We start from the raw sequence: 13,109 nt of genomic DNA on the forward strand, positions 1-13,109 counted from the left end.
TTACTAACTAAGTATATCCCACGTTCCACTTCTGCACTCCCTTCCCACTGCTTCAACCTTAATCTCAGACACCATCCTCTCTCACCTGGACTACTACACCAGCTGCTCCCTTCCAATTCCTTTTCCACTCTGCAGACAGAATGATCTCTTAAAATAAAAATCCTGTCACGACCCTGCTTTTCACCACTAACTGGCCTGCAATTACTGTCAGATTAAGGGCCAGGAGCTTGATAAAGCCCACTGCCCTAGGTGGTCTTGACCTTCCTTATGTGGCTCCTTGGTTCCCACCACTCTGCCTGTACTTTTCCCCTCAGATGCACAATGCTGTCTTTTGTCAAGCATGTCTGTACAAGCTCTTCTTTTTGCTGAGACTTGTCTTTTTTCCCCCACTTTTCATTTAGTTAATTTTACTCTTCCTTCAGACCTGAATTTAAATATTCTTGGAGAAGCATTCTCTGATTCTTCCAAATTAGATCTGATCCTGCATTATTGCCTCTTTTAGGACTCTTAGTTTTTCTTTCATTGCATTAATCTTAGTTTAGAATTGTACAGTTGTTTAGTGATTGTTTAATAACTCTCATTCTACTAAGTTATAAACTCCATGAGGCCAAGGACGGTGTCTGCTTTTGTTCACCTTATTTCCCCAGTGCCCAGTGTAGTATATCCTGCCATATAGTGGGCACATGGTAAATATTTGCTGAATGAACAAATGAAGGGTGGGTGGTTGTTTGAAATTACCTTTACTATCTCATTAGTTAATCTGGCACATAAGGTGCTCAGTAAGTGTGAAGTTAATTAATAGGAAGTAGATATAGAGATATATTTTTATTTTTTTATTTTTTTATTTATTTTTTATTTTTTATTTTTTTTTGCGGTATGCGGGCCTCTCACCGCTGTGGCCTCTCCCGTTGCGGAGCACAGGCTCCGGACGCGCAGGCCTAGCAGCCATGGCTCACGGGCTTAGTTGCTCCGCGGCATGTGGGATCTTCCCGGACCAGGGCACGAACCCGTGTCCCCTGCATCGGCAGGCGGATTCTCAACCACTGCGCCACCAGGGAAGCCCTAGAGATATATTTTTAAAGTATTGAAGGAATGAGGACTGGTGAAGGGAATTGTTCGGGGGATAGCTTACGTAGATTTGGATGCTGTAAGCAGAGAATACAATGGAAATGTATTAGGAAATAAAGCCAATGGATGGGAATTTGAACGTGATCTCCGTTGCTGATAGGGAGGAAATGGAGGTATTTAGAGAGGTGTGTGATGTTTCAAACCTTGGTGCAGGATAGGATGGAGAGAAGAGAGGAAGAAAACTTAGAATCTTGTCAGGGACTGAGTACCCCCCCAGGTAATTATCAAGAGGGAAGGGTAATTCACTGAGGTTTCCTTTATTAGGAAGAAAGAAGTGGCAGAAACGGAACATTATGAGGTTATCAAACAGGACGCTTTGCTCTTATTGCTGGGTAAACTGTGTAAAAGACCTGCTGCTCATAGGAAAGTTGAATTTCTTTTCAGCCTGTCATATTTTTAAAAATGCTTATTTTATGCTCAATCCTGTTAATCTTAGCCCTGGGAGATGCTTTGTTTTTCTAGATTTGCTCATCTGATGACAGAGGGAAAATAAATGTGTTGGGAAGTTACTTCACAGTGGCAGAGAATGATGTAAATCAGACATACCTCATGGTTTTGCTTTTGTTGACTTAGTTCCTTTTTAATTACAAAAGATCTGTTTTTCTGATTATGAAAGAACACTAATACTAATCAGAGCTCTGTGATTATGATACATGTGACTATAAGTTTTATAATAAAGTTTATGTGACAGGCATCATAAGTGTTGCATGGATATTGTGCGAAAAGAAAAATATTGTATACTCATCTACTACATTCATTCATTTCATGCATATTTGTTATGCATCTGCTATATTTGAGGCACTCCTAGGCGTTGGAGTTACAAAGATGAATATGACCCATTCCCTGTTACAAAGCAGTATATTGTTAATGGAAAGTCAGATTATGAAATAAATGAATATTGTGATAAATGCTAGTATCTGGCAACATAGGGTGCTGGGAGCATCAGAGGAGGGACAGCTAACCAAATGTGGAGCTTGAGGGAGTGTGTGGGCAGGGGTGGAGATGTTAGCACATCATTTTCAGAGGTTTTGAAACTGGGCTGAATTCTGGGCCTCTTCTTGAGCCAAAAGTTGAAAGCTCTAATGGTCATTTGAGTCGGTGTGAGTTCGCCTAAGGAATGAGGCCTGTGTTATTGTTATCCCTGTGTTCTTGGGAATAGAAAGGAAAATTGTCTGGTTGCTATCCTGTGGATGAGAAGTGGAAACATAACTTAATCCTCTAGAGCCAGATGATGTGTCATTTCCCCAGTTCAAGCCTTTGAGTACTAGTAGCCAACTCAACTTAGAATCTGTAATATGAAAAGTTCAGAATGCAAGTATGAAAAGCCCTACTGCAAGTATGTTCAGTTAGTAATGAAATTAGAGATTTTTTTTTTAAATAATGAAAACCAATACCTACCCCATAAAACATCCTTTTTTAGTTAGCAGTCATATTGTCAGTGGACCCTCACAAAGGTTTGGTTTTAAGTCTGATTGCTAAAATAAGGAGGGTTGAGACAGTAGTTTCCCCAGGGTTTGGTAAGTGCATTCATATGGTCATGTGGATAAAGGATTTTTATTTACTCCAAAAGAAAGCATGCTTTAATTTCAGTTACAAATAGTGCAAAAATAGTTTTCTTTTCCTTCTTGGTAGACGACAAAGTTCCTAAAGCATTCCAGAATTCCCTTGTTCAACTTGGACTCAACACCATGAAGTCTGCAAACATATGTATTGGTCGACCAGTGTTGCTTACCAGTTTGGATGGAAAGCAAGAGGTGAGAGTCCTTTTCATTGCCTTACTTTAGAAATATTTCAGATGTTTTTGATTTTAATTTTCAACACAAGCAGTAATAAATGAAAAGCTATATCTTACAAGACCCTCACATCTTTGTAAACTTTTCCTTCCTTTGATACCCTGCGAGTTGTAGGCCCTAAGTGTCATGATGTAGAAAGAAGCCTTTCCTCCAGAGGTGGTGACACACTACCAGCCCTATTTCTTCCAGTCTGTTAGTTGTATTTCTTCACAGAAATGTTATTTTGGGTCATCTGTTTTGTACATAAATATCTGATTACCCTCCATTTGTCCTGGCTGCCATTCATCATACCTGAGACTCTAAGTCCAGAACCTTTCCTGGGTCATTTTTGGCAGCTTAGCTTTCTTCCTCTGACTCTGCCATGTCTTCTACTGCTGCTTCATCAGTCAGTGTTCTCTCATCCAGTGGGGTCCTCTGGAAATGTTTTGCAGTCTTATATCTGCTGATGGCTTGCCTCCCATTCCTTTCATTGTTCTGGGCTTATACTGTAAAAACTCCTTTACTGTGTTTTGTGGAAGAGAAGACTATAAATGTGTGAGCTCAGCCTATTATCCGGAGCTAGAAATCTTTGAGTTTCTCCCTTACCATTTAAGTCGGTTGAGAACCAGGTTCCCATGGAGCTCTTGTACTGGGTCACTCACTGTTTCCTGGATGTAGTTTATGCTCCAGATGGAACCACCTTACATTTAGCTTACCTTCAGTATTTTTTCTCATTTCTCTCTTATCACCTGTTAATGCCTTTGTCTCTTTTCTTAAATCCACCTTTCAGCTCTTCCACCATTTTCACTGTGGGATTATTCCTAATCTTCACAAAAGAGATGTAATATTTATAAAAAAATAGTTTTTTTGTAACTGATGTCAAATCATAACTCCTTTGGGGTAAGGATTGTGTTTTGCAGATCCATGTACTTGACTGTGCTTAGTTTTCTTCCTTATAAATGAATGATATTTTACAAATATTTATTTTCTTATATTTTTGTTTCCTGTGTTCTGGGCAGGTCTATACGGCCTGGCCTGTGGCAGGATTTCCTGGCGGCAAGGTTGGCCTGAGTGAAATGGCACAGAAGAATGTGGGTGTGAGGGTTGGTGATGCCATCCACGTCCAGCCTGTTTTGGGTGCTGTGCTGCAGGCTGAGGAAATGGACGTGGCACTCAGGTTTGGCTCTTTTCTTTGGTGACTGTCTGGATCAGTGCTGCCCAAATGAGTCACAAATGTGAACCACATATGTAATTTTTCATTTTCTAGTAGCTACATTTAAAAAGTGAAGAGAAAGAGAAATCGTAATGGTATGTTTTAGTTAACCAGTATATGTGAAGTCTTATTTGAATTTATAATAACTACAAAAAACTATTAACAAGATTTTTCATTCTGTTTTTCAAACTGAGTCTTCAAAATCCAGTGTGTTATGTTACACTTGTAGCATATCTCAATTTAGGCTAGCCAGATTTTTAGCACTTGCTAGTCGCATGTGGTGAGTGGCTAGTGGCCTACTGTGTCAGCGCAGCTAGATGGGTGCTATGTGATTTATGGACTATGGACTCTCTAATGTCCCATGATTAGGATACGCCCTGACATTTTAGGTGAGAGGAATTGTTGTTGATGGATATTTAACAATGTTTTTTTTTGCCTTGGTTTGCTTCTTGTCTTTTTTACAGTCATGAAAACAGGAACAGATTACTGTGATTTGGCAAGAAACAAGTTTTAATTAAGACTGCTTAAGCGAAGTGTACCTGATTGTGTATTTTAACTCATTGATTATTCAGTCAAATAAAACAATTATATCTATCCAATTTTTAAATAGTCCCCCATCAAAGATGACAAATATGGTTAAAGTATATCACCCATCCTCTTGAATGTTCTGTATCTAATAGGATTTTTACTCAATTTGCATATACAAGTCTTATTAAAATTTGTTTTTAAAAAATCTTTTAATACTTTAATATCATGTTTGTAAAAACTTGGGGAATTTTATATTATATGCCAGAATCACAAAACATTTTTCAATCATTAGCTTGATTTTGAAAAGTTTTCTTCACTTTTCTACTTCTGTAGATTCTAAGCTTAAGCTTTGGTGTATTTTTTTTAAAAACAGGAAAATGTCTTCAGTGCATTGAATAACAGTTTAACGAGCAACAAAATAAAAAGCCAGAAAGGAAAAGAGAACACAACATATGTTGAGCATCAGCTGTGTACTAGCACACACACGGCACACTTTCCCCTTTTTCTTCTCGTTTAGTCCTCTAAACATCCAGCAAGGTATCCATATTTATCCCTCTTTACAGATGAGGAAATGGGCTCAGTGAGGAGAAATAACTTGCCCATTATTTTATGGTAATTTTTTTAGTTGACTCAGGTTCAACAGGATTAATCTTCAGACTGTTTTAAAACAGTGCTTTAGGTAGCAGTAATCAGTTGACTGGATTTTTGATGATTACTAACAAGTGTGACCTCTTGAGGGCGCAGCAGTCTTAGGTGATAATGATTACCTACTATAGAGGGACTGTATATGTTTTAAATGGAAACTTGGTTTTTATTTTAAAAAACCTTATGTTTTAAACGTGGCAGCAGAACTTAGACAAGAAACTTAATTGCCAATAAGAAGAATCAGTTATTTTAGTCTCCTTTTTAAATCCTTCAGTTGTATCTGAAAAAATGTATTATCAATACTAGTGTTAGAGCTCCTTCTAGTGGAAATGATTTTATCTGTGCTTTTTTTAAAAGCAAAACTGATTGTTTTACATATTTTATATATTTGTACATATTTGCAAATATCTTCTCTTCAAAGTTTAATAAATAAAAGCAATTTAAGTAGTTTCAGAGTTCTTTAAACAAGTAAATTTAAGTATTTAAGGAAATATGTACAATCTTCTCTTTAGTTTATACATGCATTTGATTCATGAAATTTTCTCGTTTTTCTCTCTCTCTTTTATATGAATACACAGTTGGTTCTCATTATTGGTGGTAGTTGTGTTCCGTGACGTTGCCACAAATACTGAATTAGCAAATGTGAACTGTTGCTCCTAGGGAGGGTGCGTGTGTTTGTGTGTGTGTGTGCATGTGTCTATATGTATGTGTGTATTTATTTAACACATATAAATATATGAAAATATATATCTTACGTAGATTATAATCTTAAGTCTTTGAAACAACTCATTCTGGTAGATTCTGTTTTCTTTATTTTTCAAAAGAGGAGAAGTGGCTCAGAAATATTAAGTGACTTGCCTGAGGCCACCCCATTAACAGATGCCAGAGTTAGGATGCAAACCCCTTCTGTCTGGTGCCAGAGCTGGAAGATACTGCACTGCTCCCTACCCTCCCCAGCTTCCATCCTCTGGTCACCTCTGAACGAGAGTTGAAACTAGGCCTTTTCAGCCTCAGCTGGGAAAGTATTGGGTTACAGTTTTTGCCTGCTCTGTGCTCATCCACAAATGACTGGCAAAGCTGTGCTAGTATTGATTTTGGGGTTATAAACACATTTTAGCAAGTAGGTGAATTTGCATACAGAATTTTCAAATAATGTAGTTTGGCTGTATTGATTTTGTTACTGATAAAGTGGTTGGGAGCAAGGCTTAGATTTGGACCAGATGTGCCTGCTAATACACCTTTTCCTGAGCTAAACCATTCTCCCTCTGTGATCTCTGGCGGAGCTTGCAACTGTAGGCTTCCTCTGCTGATACAGGCTGCTTACACACGGAGCAGGAGGGAAAATGCACATATTCTGAGAACTCTCCAAGAACGTGTTTCTTTACAAGTGTAATGATTTTTAGGCATGTTTCCTGTACTCAAACAAGCAATCTTCCTGGAAGACACAGTTTTTGGTCAGAAGAAGGCTTTTCCATTTTTTCTTAGGCATATCCTTTCTCTAGAATAAACTTGCACTGTACCATTACTCTGCTTTTTTTCTACCTCTTCAGATAAAGTACTCTATAGGATTTAAATTTCCTTAAAGATAATTTATAAGTTATACAAAGAGAATAAAGTAAGCTATTAATAAAAGCCTTTCTCCAAGCTGGGCAAGTTCAGAAAGGAAATGATTAATTGAGGCCAGTGTTTTTCTATTATTTCTGACTATAACACACAATAAAAAACACATACTTTTCATTGTGATTTATTGCTCCTATACGTCCACAGATGTAGTACATAAATGTACACACGTGGGTACATGTATATACCCAAGTATATAAGGGTGTGTGTTCGTGGTGTGTAAGATAGTAAAGAAAACTGATTCAGGCCACTAGGACACCAAATTGCAAATGGTGTTTTCATGGCTATAAGACGTATTTAAAAAGTGTAAATCATTCCAAAATTGTATAAATCATTTCCAGGTTGTAAACTAATGATTCTTTTGATTAGGTCTACATCACAACTGTGTACATGTCATTTTATATTACATTTTAGTTTCTGGTGTACTTAATGCTGATTTTTATTTCTCCCACCCTTCACAGTGACAAAAATGCAGATATTAATGAAGAGCAACTGACCGCTTGTCTTCTGAGAAAACTAGGTGAGATGTATCTTTCATACATTTTCTAAATTTTAAAAAGCAAGGCAGCAGCAAATCAACTGGTGTGTCTCTGAGATCTTGTGTACATAATGCTGTTCTTTAAAATAGTGTAGAGAATATTCTCCTCAACGAATGAACGTCCTTTTAAGATAGGGATGTAGTATCTACCGCCGCCCCCCACCCCCAACTGCCAAGTAATTGGTAGTTGAGCAGTGGAGAGAATTTTTGACTTAACTGTGAGCAAAGTCAGTGGTAGAACTAAGACTTTTAACCCTTGAATTCTGTTCTTTCCCGTCAGGTATGTTACCTTGGAGTGTTGGTGTAGGTGTGCCATTCTAGCTTGGTTCGTTACTGAACATGGAATTCCTGGCTCTATGGGGTTATAGCTGATAGAATCCTAAATGTACTGAGTGTACAGGATTTCAGAGAATTAGCTTGACCTTCTGTCTCCAGATAGTGCTGTATCATAGGGGAATATTAGGTCCTCTATTTTTCATAACAGTTGTTTTATTAATACTTCCATCTTTGATTTAGTCTTTTCAGTCAGATAGTTTTGTTAGTAGATGAAATAAATGGCTATTTAAACTTTAAATGTGTGAAAAATTGTGCTAACGTATATATTTATTAAATTGTTTTCCAGATGGCAAGATTGTTTTACCAGGCAACTTTCTGTATTGTACATTTTATGGACGGCCTTGCAAGTTGCAGGTGTTGCGAGTGAAAGGAGCAGATGGTGTGATGTTGAGAAGGGCTCAGAATGACTCTGATACCGTTGCCCGGGGAACAGCCTCCGAGCCATCCAGCGTGGAAGCTAGTACCCTGGATATATCCTTACAGTTAAGCCAGTTAGGTCTGGAAGTGCCCCAAAACCCAACATCAAGCAGTACTCCTTACAAGCCAGGAGATGGCAGAATGATAAATAAAGCTGGTGGCGTTTCGTCAGGTGTTACACAGAGTCCTGGGAATGGCAGTGGACTTGGACTAGAGGCAGTCACGGGTCTTAAACGTCGTTCTCAGTCTGCCAGAGAAGGAAATGAGCAACCTGTCAATGAAGAGAGATTGCTAAAGTCACCCAGCGTGGGAGCACAGCGCAACACCGATACCTTTTATTTTATTTCTTCGACAACAAGAGTCAATTTTACAAAGATTCGTACAAATTCAAAAGATCAAGACAACCAATTAAAAGTAACTTATGACATGATTGGTGGCTTAAATAGTCAGCTGAAAGAAATTAGAGAAATAATTGAATTACCTCTCAAACAGCCTGAGCTTTTCAAGAGTTATGGTATGATTTCTTCAGTGTATTACACCCAGAAATGTTAAATTCAAACTAAAAAGCAGTTGGCTCATTTCACTTATCTAATAATTGTTCACCCTCTTTTCCTGTTTTTCTTTCCTGAGTGGGAGGTGTGGTAGGAGATGCCAGTTAAGTCGGCCTTTTTCTATGCTTGGCCTCTTCAGGTTGTAATGTGAGTTAGTTGTAGCCTTGTCTCTCTTAACTTCACACTTCCACAGTTGTTTGTATTGGATCTAGAGTAAGTATCTTGTCATGCTAGATTAGCTGTAATGACTAAAAAAATAAATCAAACATTTAAATAGTTTGTATAAAACTTCTTTGTTAGGAAATGTAGCTGGGTGCAGATCTCTTTGCATTGAAACAAGTAGTTAAGGGAGTGACTTGGCTTTTAGAAAACTCAGGGCTTCTTCTGCATTGTTAACTGCCTAGATCCTCTACATATATTTGGTGCAAACCTTGTCTTTCTCTGCTTTTTGCTTTTTCTTTTTTCATGAATATATATATATATTTATATCTATCTATCTATCTATATATAAAATGAATACTTGGATTCACATATAAAATGAACCCTGGTAAGGCTTACATTCTCTGAGATGGCTAGTTGGATAAAAATTGGGGTTGGTGGCTTATTTTGGATGCCTTTCTTGTTGTTCGGGCTTTGTTTGATCATTGAACTGTGCTGTGTGGGATGGGGCATGTCAATAGTATGGGTGTTAAACCAGTTTTTTACTAACCAGCCTGGCCTGGTTGGGTCTACAGAGAGAGAAAAAGTCATTGCTTGAGATCAGCGTTTGGGCTCGTTAGTACATTTTTCTATGGGGAAAGGGAAGTTCTGACTCTTACTTTAGTTTTTGTGCAAGGTAAATTTATTTTATAACTCGTGTTTGAAGTCATATGACAACACTTACAAGCAACCTAGTAATGCTGCATCCAGTGTTCTCTGCTTTTTCTTCTAGGAATTCCTCCCCCTAGAGGAGTGTTGCTCTATGGCCCTCCAGGTACTGGAAAGACAATGATTGCCAGGGCTGTTGCTAATGAAGTTGGTGCCTATGTTTCTGTAATTAATGGCCCTGAAATTATTAGCAAGTAAGTGCATAATTTAATAGACTAAACAATATTATTAGACATACTTCTTAAATGTGGTTTTTAAAACATGGCTCAGTATTCTGTCAGGTTATTTCACACATTGAAATATTTTAAATTTGCTTTTTTTAATGTGTATAAACATTAAGTTTGGAAAATAATTTTTGAAAGTAGTATTAAGTATTGTGGAAACATTTGAAAAGTCAGGTGAGCTTTTATAGACAGAGCTTTAAAAATGGTAAGTGTTGGTCCTTACCAAACAAATAAAATGTATTTTATTTGTTACAGATTCTATGGGGAGACTGAAGCAAGGTTACGTCAGATATTTGCTGAAGCCACTCTGCGGTATTCTTTATTTTTGGATGTTTGAAATTAGTAGTCAAGGCTATATTAATGAAAGTAGAGATAGTAGGACTATATACGAAGCATGAAAGAATAGAACAAAAATAATAGTGATAGCACTGGAAATAGATTGTAAGTTTAATGAGGTTCTATCTAATCTAGTTCTATCTAGTATTGTTTTGGAAATAACTTATTTAATAAATAAGTTATTAAATTACATAATGTAGCAAAAGGTACAAACTTCCAGTTATAAAATAAATAAATCATGGGGATGTTATCTACAGCATGGTGACTGTAGTTAATAGTACTGTATTGCACATTTGAAAGTTGCAAAGAGAATAGATTTTAACAGTTCTCATTATAAGTAAAAAAAATTTATAACTGTACGGAGACAACGTGAATTAGACTTATTGTAATCATTTCACGATACGTATATACAAATATACAAATGTTGAATCATTATGTTGTGTAAGAGAAAGTAATGTTATATGTCAATATCTCAATTTTTAAAATTACATAAGGTAAAAGAATTAAGACAGTGCTGTCCGATAAGTCATATGAATTTGCTTGAGCATATAAATTTATGATTTTCTTTCTTTGGGGTACATCTAATCTCAATAGACTATTATAGTTGCCTTTTAGGCTTAAAACTTTGTTTTATTACAGTTTGCTTCAAAGTGACAAATCTTTTGCTTTAAAAATGATTCTTACTAATCATTTCTCAGTTTAGGCTACCATTGTTACATTGCAAGGAGTATTAACGAATGGCCTGTAACTGGGTCTAATGTAGTTGTATTCATAATATGACTATGTCTCTTCCACTGTTTTGGTATATAACCTACCATAATTACTCCTCTTTTATCAAAACTTCCATTTTTAAAGTATTTTTTCCCCCAGTAGATAAAATAAGTAGTCTTTACTCCAAATACTGAAGATTTGAGAACCAGTGGTATACCTTATTGTTTAGTATGTTTTTGTTGTCACTATTAATTTGTTCCTGGAAGTTGAGACTTCCTCTTATGAGAGAATTCACATCTTTGTATGGGAGAATTAGTCATCTTGAAAGTTGTTTTTTTAGTAGATTTTTATTTTATTTTATTTTTTTGCGGTACACGGGTCTCTCACTGCCGTGGCCTCTCCCATTGCAGAGCACAGGCTCCAGACGCGCAGGCCCAGCGGCTATGGCCCACGGGCCCAGCCGCTCCGCAGCATGTGGGATCTTCCCGGACCGGGGCACGAACCCGTGTCCCCTGCATCGGCAGGCGGACTCTCAACCACTGCGCCACCAGGGAAGCCCTAGTAGATTTTTTAAAAAGAGCATTTCTACTTTCTATCCCTTGGAACTTTAAACCATCTCCAAGGAATAGCATCACTGGCCTCAGCTTCTGAATTGATCCAGGCATAGCAATTTAGTGGGCAGGTTCTGTCTGGGCATAGACTGTCATCTCATGAGTAATACATGTTCTCAGTACTCTGCTTTTTATTGAGGGCAGATCTACTAGAATGTGATATTGGTGAGTTAATAGTTTAGGCTAGAATTAATCTAAGATTTTTCAGCTTAGCATCTTATTGCTTTTGTCTTTAATATTATTAATTAAATCCTAAATTTGATGCATTGCATTTCAGTCAAAAAATTAAAACAATTTCAATTTTTTAACTGCAGTGCAACATATCATTTAAAAATTAAATGTATATTAGAGAATTCATTTTACTTGTTTATTTTTAGGCACCCATCAATTATTTTTATTGATGAGCTGGATGCACTTTGCCCTAAAAGAGAAGGGGCTCAGAATGAAGTGGAAAAAAGAGTTGTAGCTTCACTTTTAACACTGATGGATGGTATTGGTTCAGTAAGTACAGCACCAGTATTGATTTCTGTAGGAGGGGCTATTTTCTTAATAATATGCATGTAGTGGCAAAAACTGTCAAATATGTCTGAGTTTTTTGGATACTCTAGGGTAAGGAAGAAATATTAGCTGTAAAAACTAGTGGAAAGACCCATAAAATAATTTTCTTCATGATTTCTTAGTAACAGCTAGGACAGTACAACCTGGCATATTTTTCTAGCATATAAAATTACATACAATGATAGATTTATAATAAATTGTATTAACCTAAAAACCTGAAGCCCAAGTCAGTAAGGAAAATTTAGCAATTAAATTTAAGGGGAATTTACTAAGAAATTTCATGAGTAAGTCTTATTACTCTTGTAAAAATTGATTCTTTGGGGGCTCTAAGTTGGGCAAGTGAAAGGACAGAAAGTGAGAATAATGGGAAATGTGTCTGTACAACATTTAAAAAGAATTTACTCATGTTACCAGATTCTTTGATAGTGCATACAGTCTTATATTAATAAAAACTTTGTGCTGATTATGAAAGGGAGATCCATAGGACTGATAGAGAAGAGGAATGAAGAAAAATTCTCTCAGACTCCTGGTAGGCCTTTATCAGAAGAATACATTTCTTATACAAGATTATAAATAACTCATATTTTTAGAATCATAATATGTCAGAACCGAAAGCAATTTTAGAAATCATAGAGTCCCCAGTCTTTTGCACATTGAAAAACTGGGCACTTCAGACTTTTTGGTTTTACTGACTATTGGTAGAAACTGAACGTGTGAAAATAACGGGAACCTTTGGTATTGTTTCTATTATTTGCTAACCTGTGTTACAATTTTGAGAGTAACGTAAGAGAAGGGTTGTAACCTGCGGGAGGCTGCATGACCATCTGGTTCTCAGTCCTAGGGCACTACCTAGGTGTGATCATAAGGTCCCAGGTTCAGTCCTGAACTTACAAAGCTGGACGATTCAGTGTTGTTAGTGTGTGGGAGCTAGTGGAGCTCTGCAGATAGATCCATAATAACAACACTCAAAAGAGACTGATACATAAACTGGGACACCAGGTCGTCCATTTATGATAAGAAGTATAATTATTATCAACTATACTTCAATGAAAAG

At 36.9% G+C, this 13,109-nt stretch overlaps 1 protein-coding gene across 3 annotated transcripts in view; it reads left to right on the forward strand.

Moving 5' to 3' along the window:
- Window positions 1-13,109, forward strand: part of AFG2A (AFG2 AAA ATPase homolog A) — a 335,245-nt gene that overhangs the window by 3,732 nt on the left and 318,404 nt on the right. For all 3 annotated transcript variants that reach the window (XM_059066777.2, XM_067036617.1, XM_059066775.2), the window contains exons 2-8: window positions 2,761-2,882; window positions 3,920-4,077; window positions 7,368-7,426; window positions 8,067-8,711; window positions 9,680-9,809; window positions 10,095-10,151; window positions 11,875-11,998. In XM_059066777.2, the coding sequence (XP_058922760.1) occupies window positions 2,761-2,882; window positions 3,920-4,077; window positions 7,368-7,426; window positions 8,067-8,711; window positions 9,680-9,809; window positions 10,095-10,151; window positions 11,875-11,998 (1,295 nt within the window). The remainder of the gene's footprint in view (window positions 1-2,760; window positions 2,883-3,919; window positions 4,078-7,367; window positions 7,427-8,066; window positions 8,712-9,679; window positions 9,810-10,094; window positions 10,152-11,874; window positions 11,999-13,109) is intronic.

This window comes from Kogia breviceps, chromosome 6 (assembly GCF_026419965.1).
Source record: "Kogia breviceps isolate mKogBre1 chromosome 6, mKogBre1 haplotype 1, whole genome shotgun sequence".
Classification (NCBI taxonomy): Eukaryota; Metazoa; Chordata; class Mammalia; order Artiodactyla; family Physeteridae; genus Kogia; species Kogia breviceps.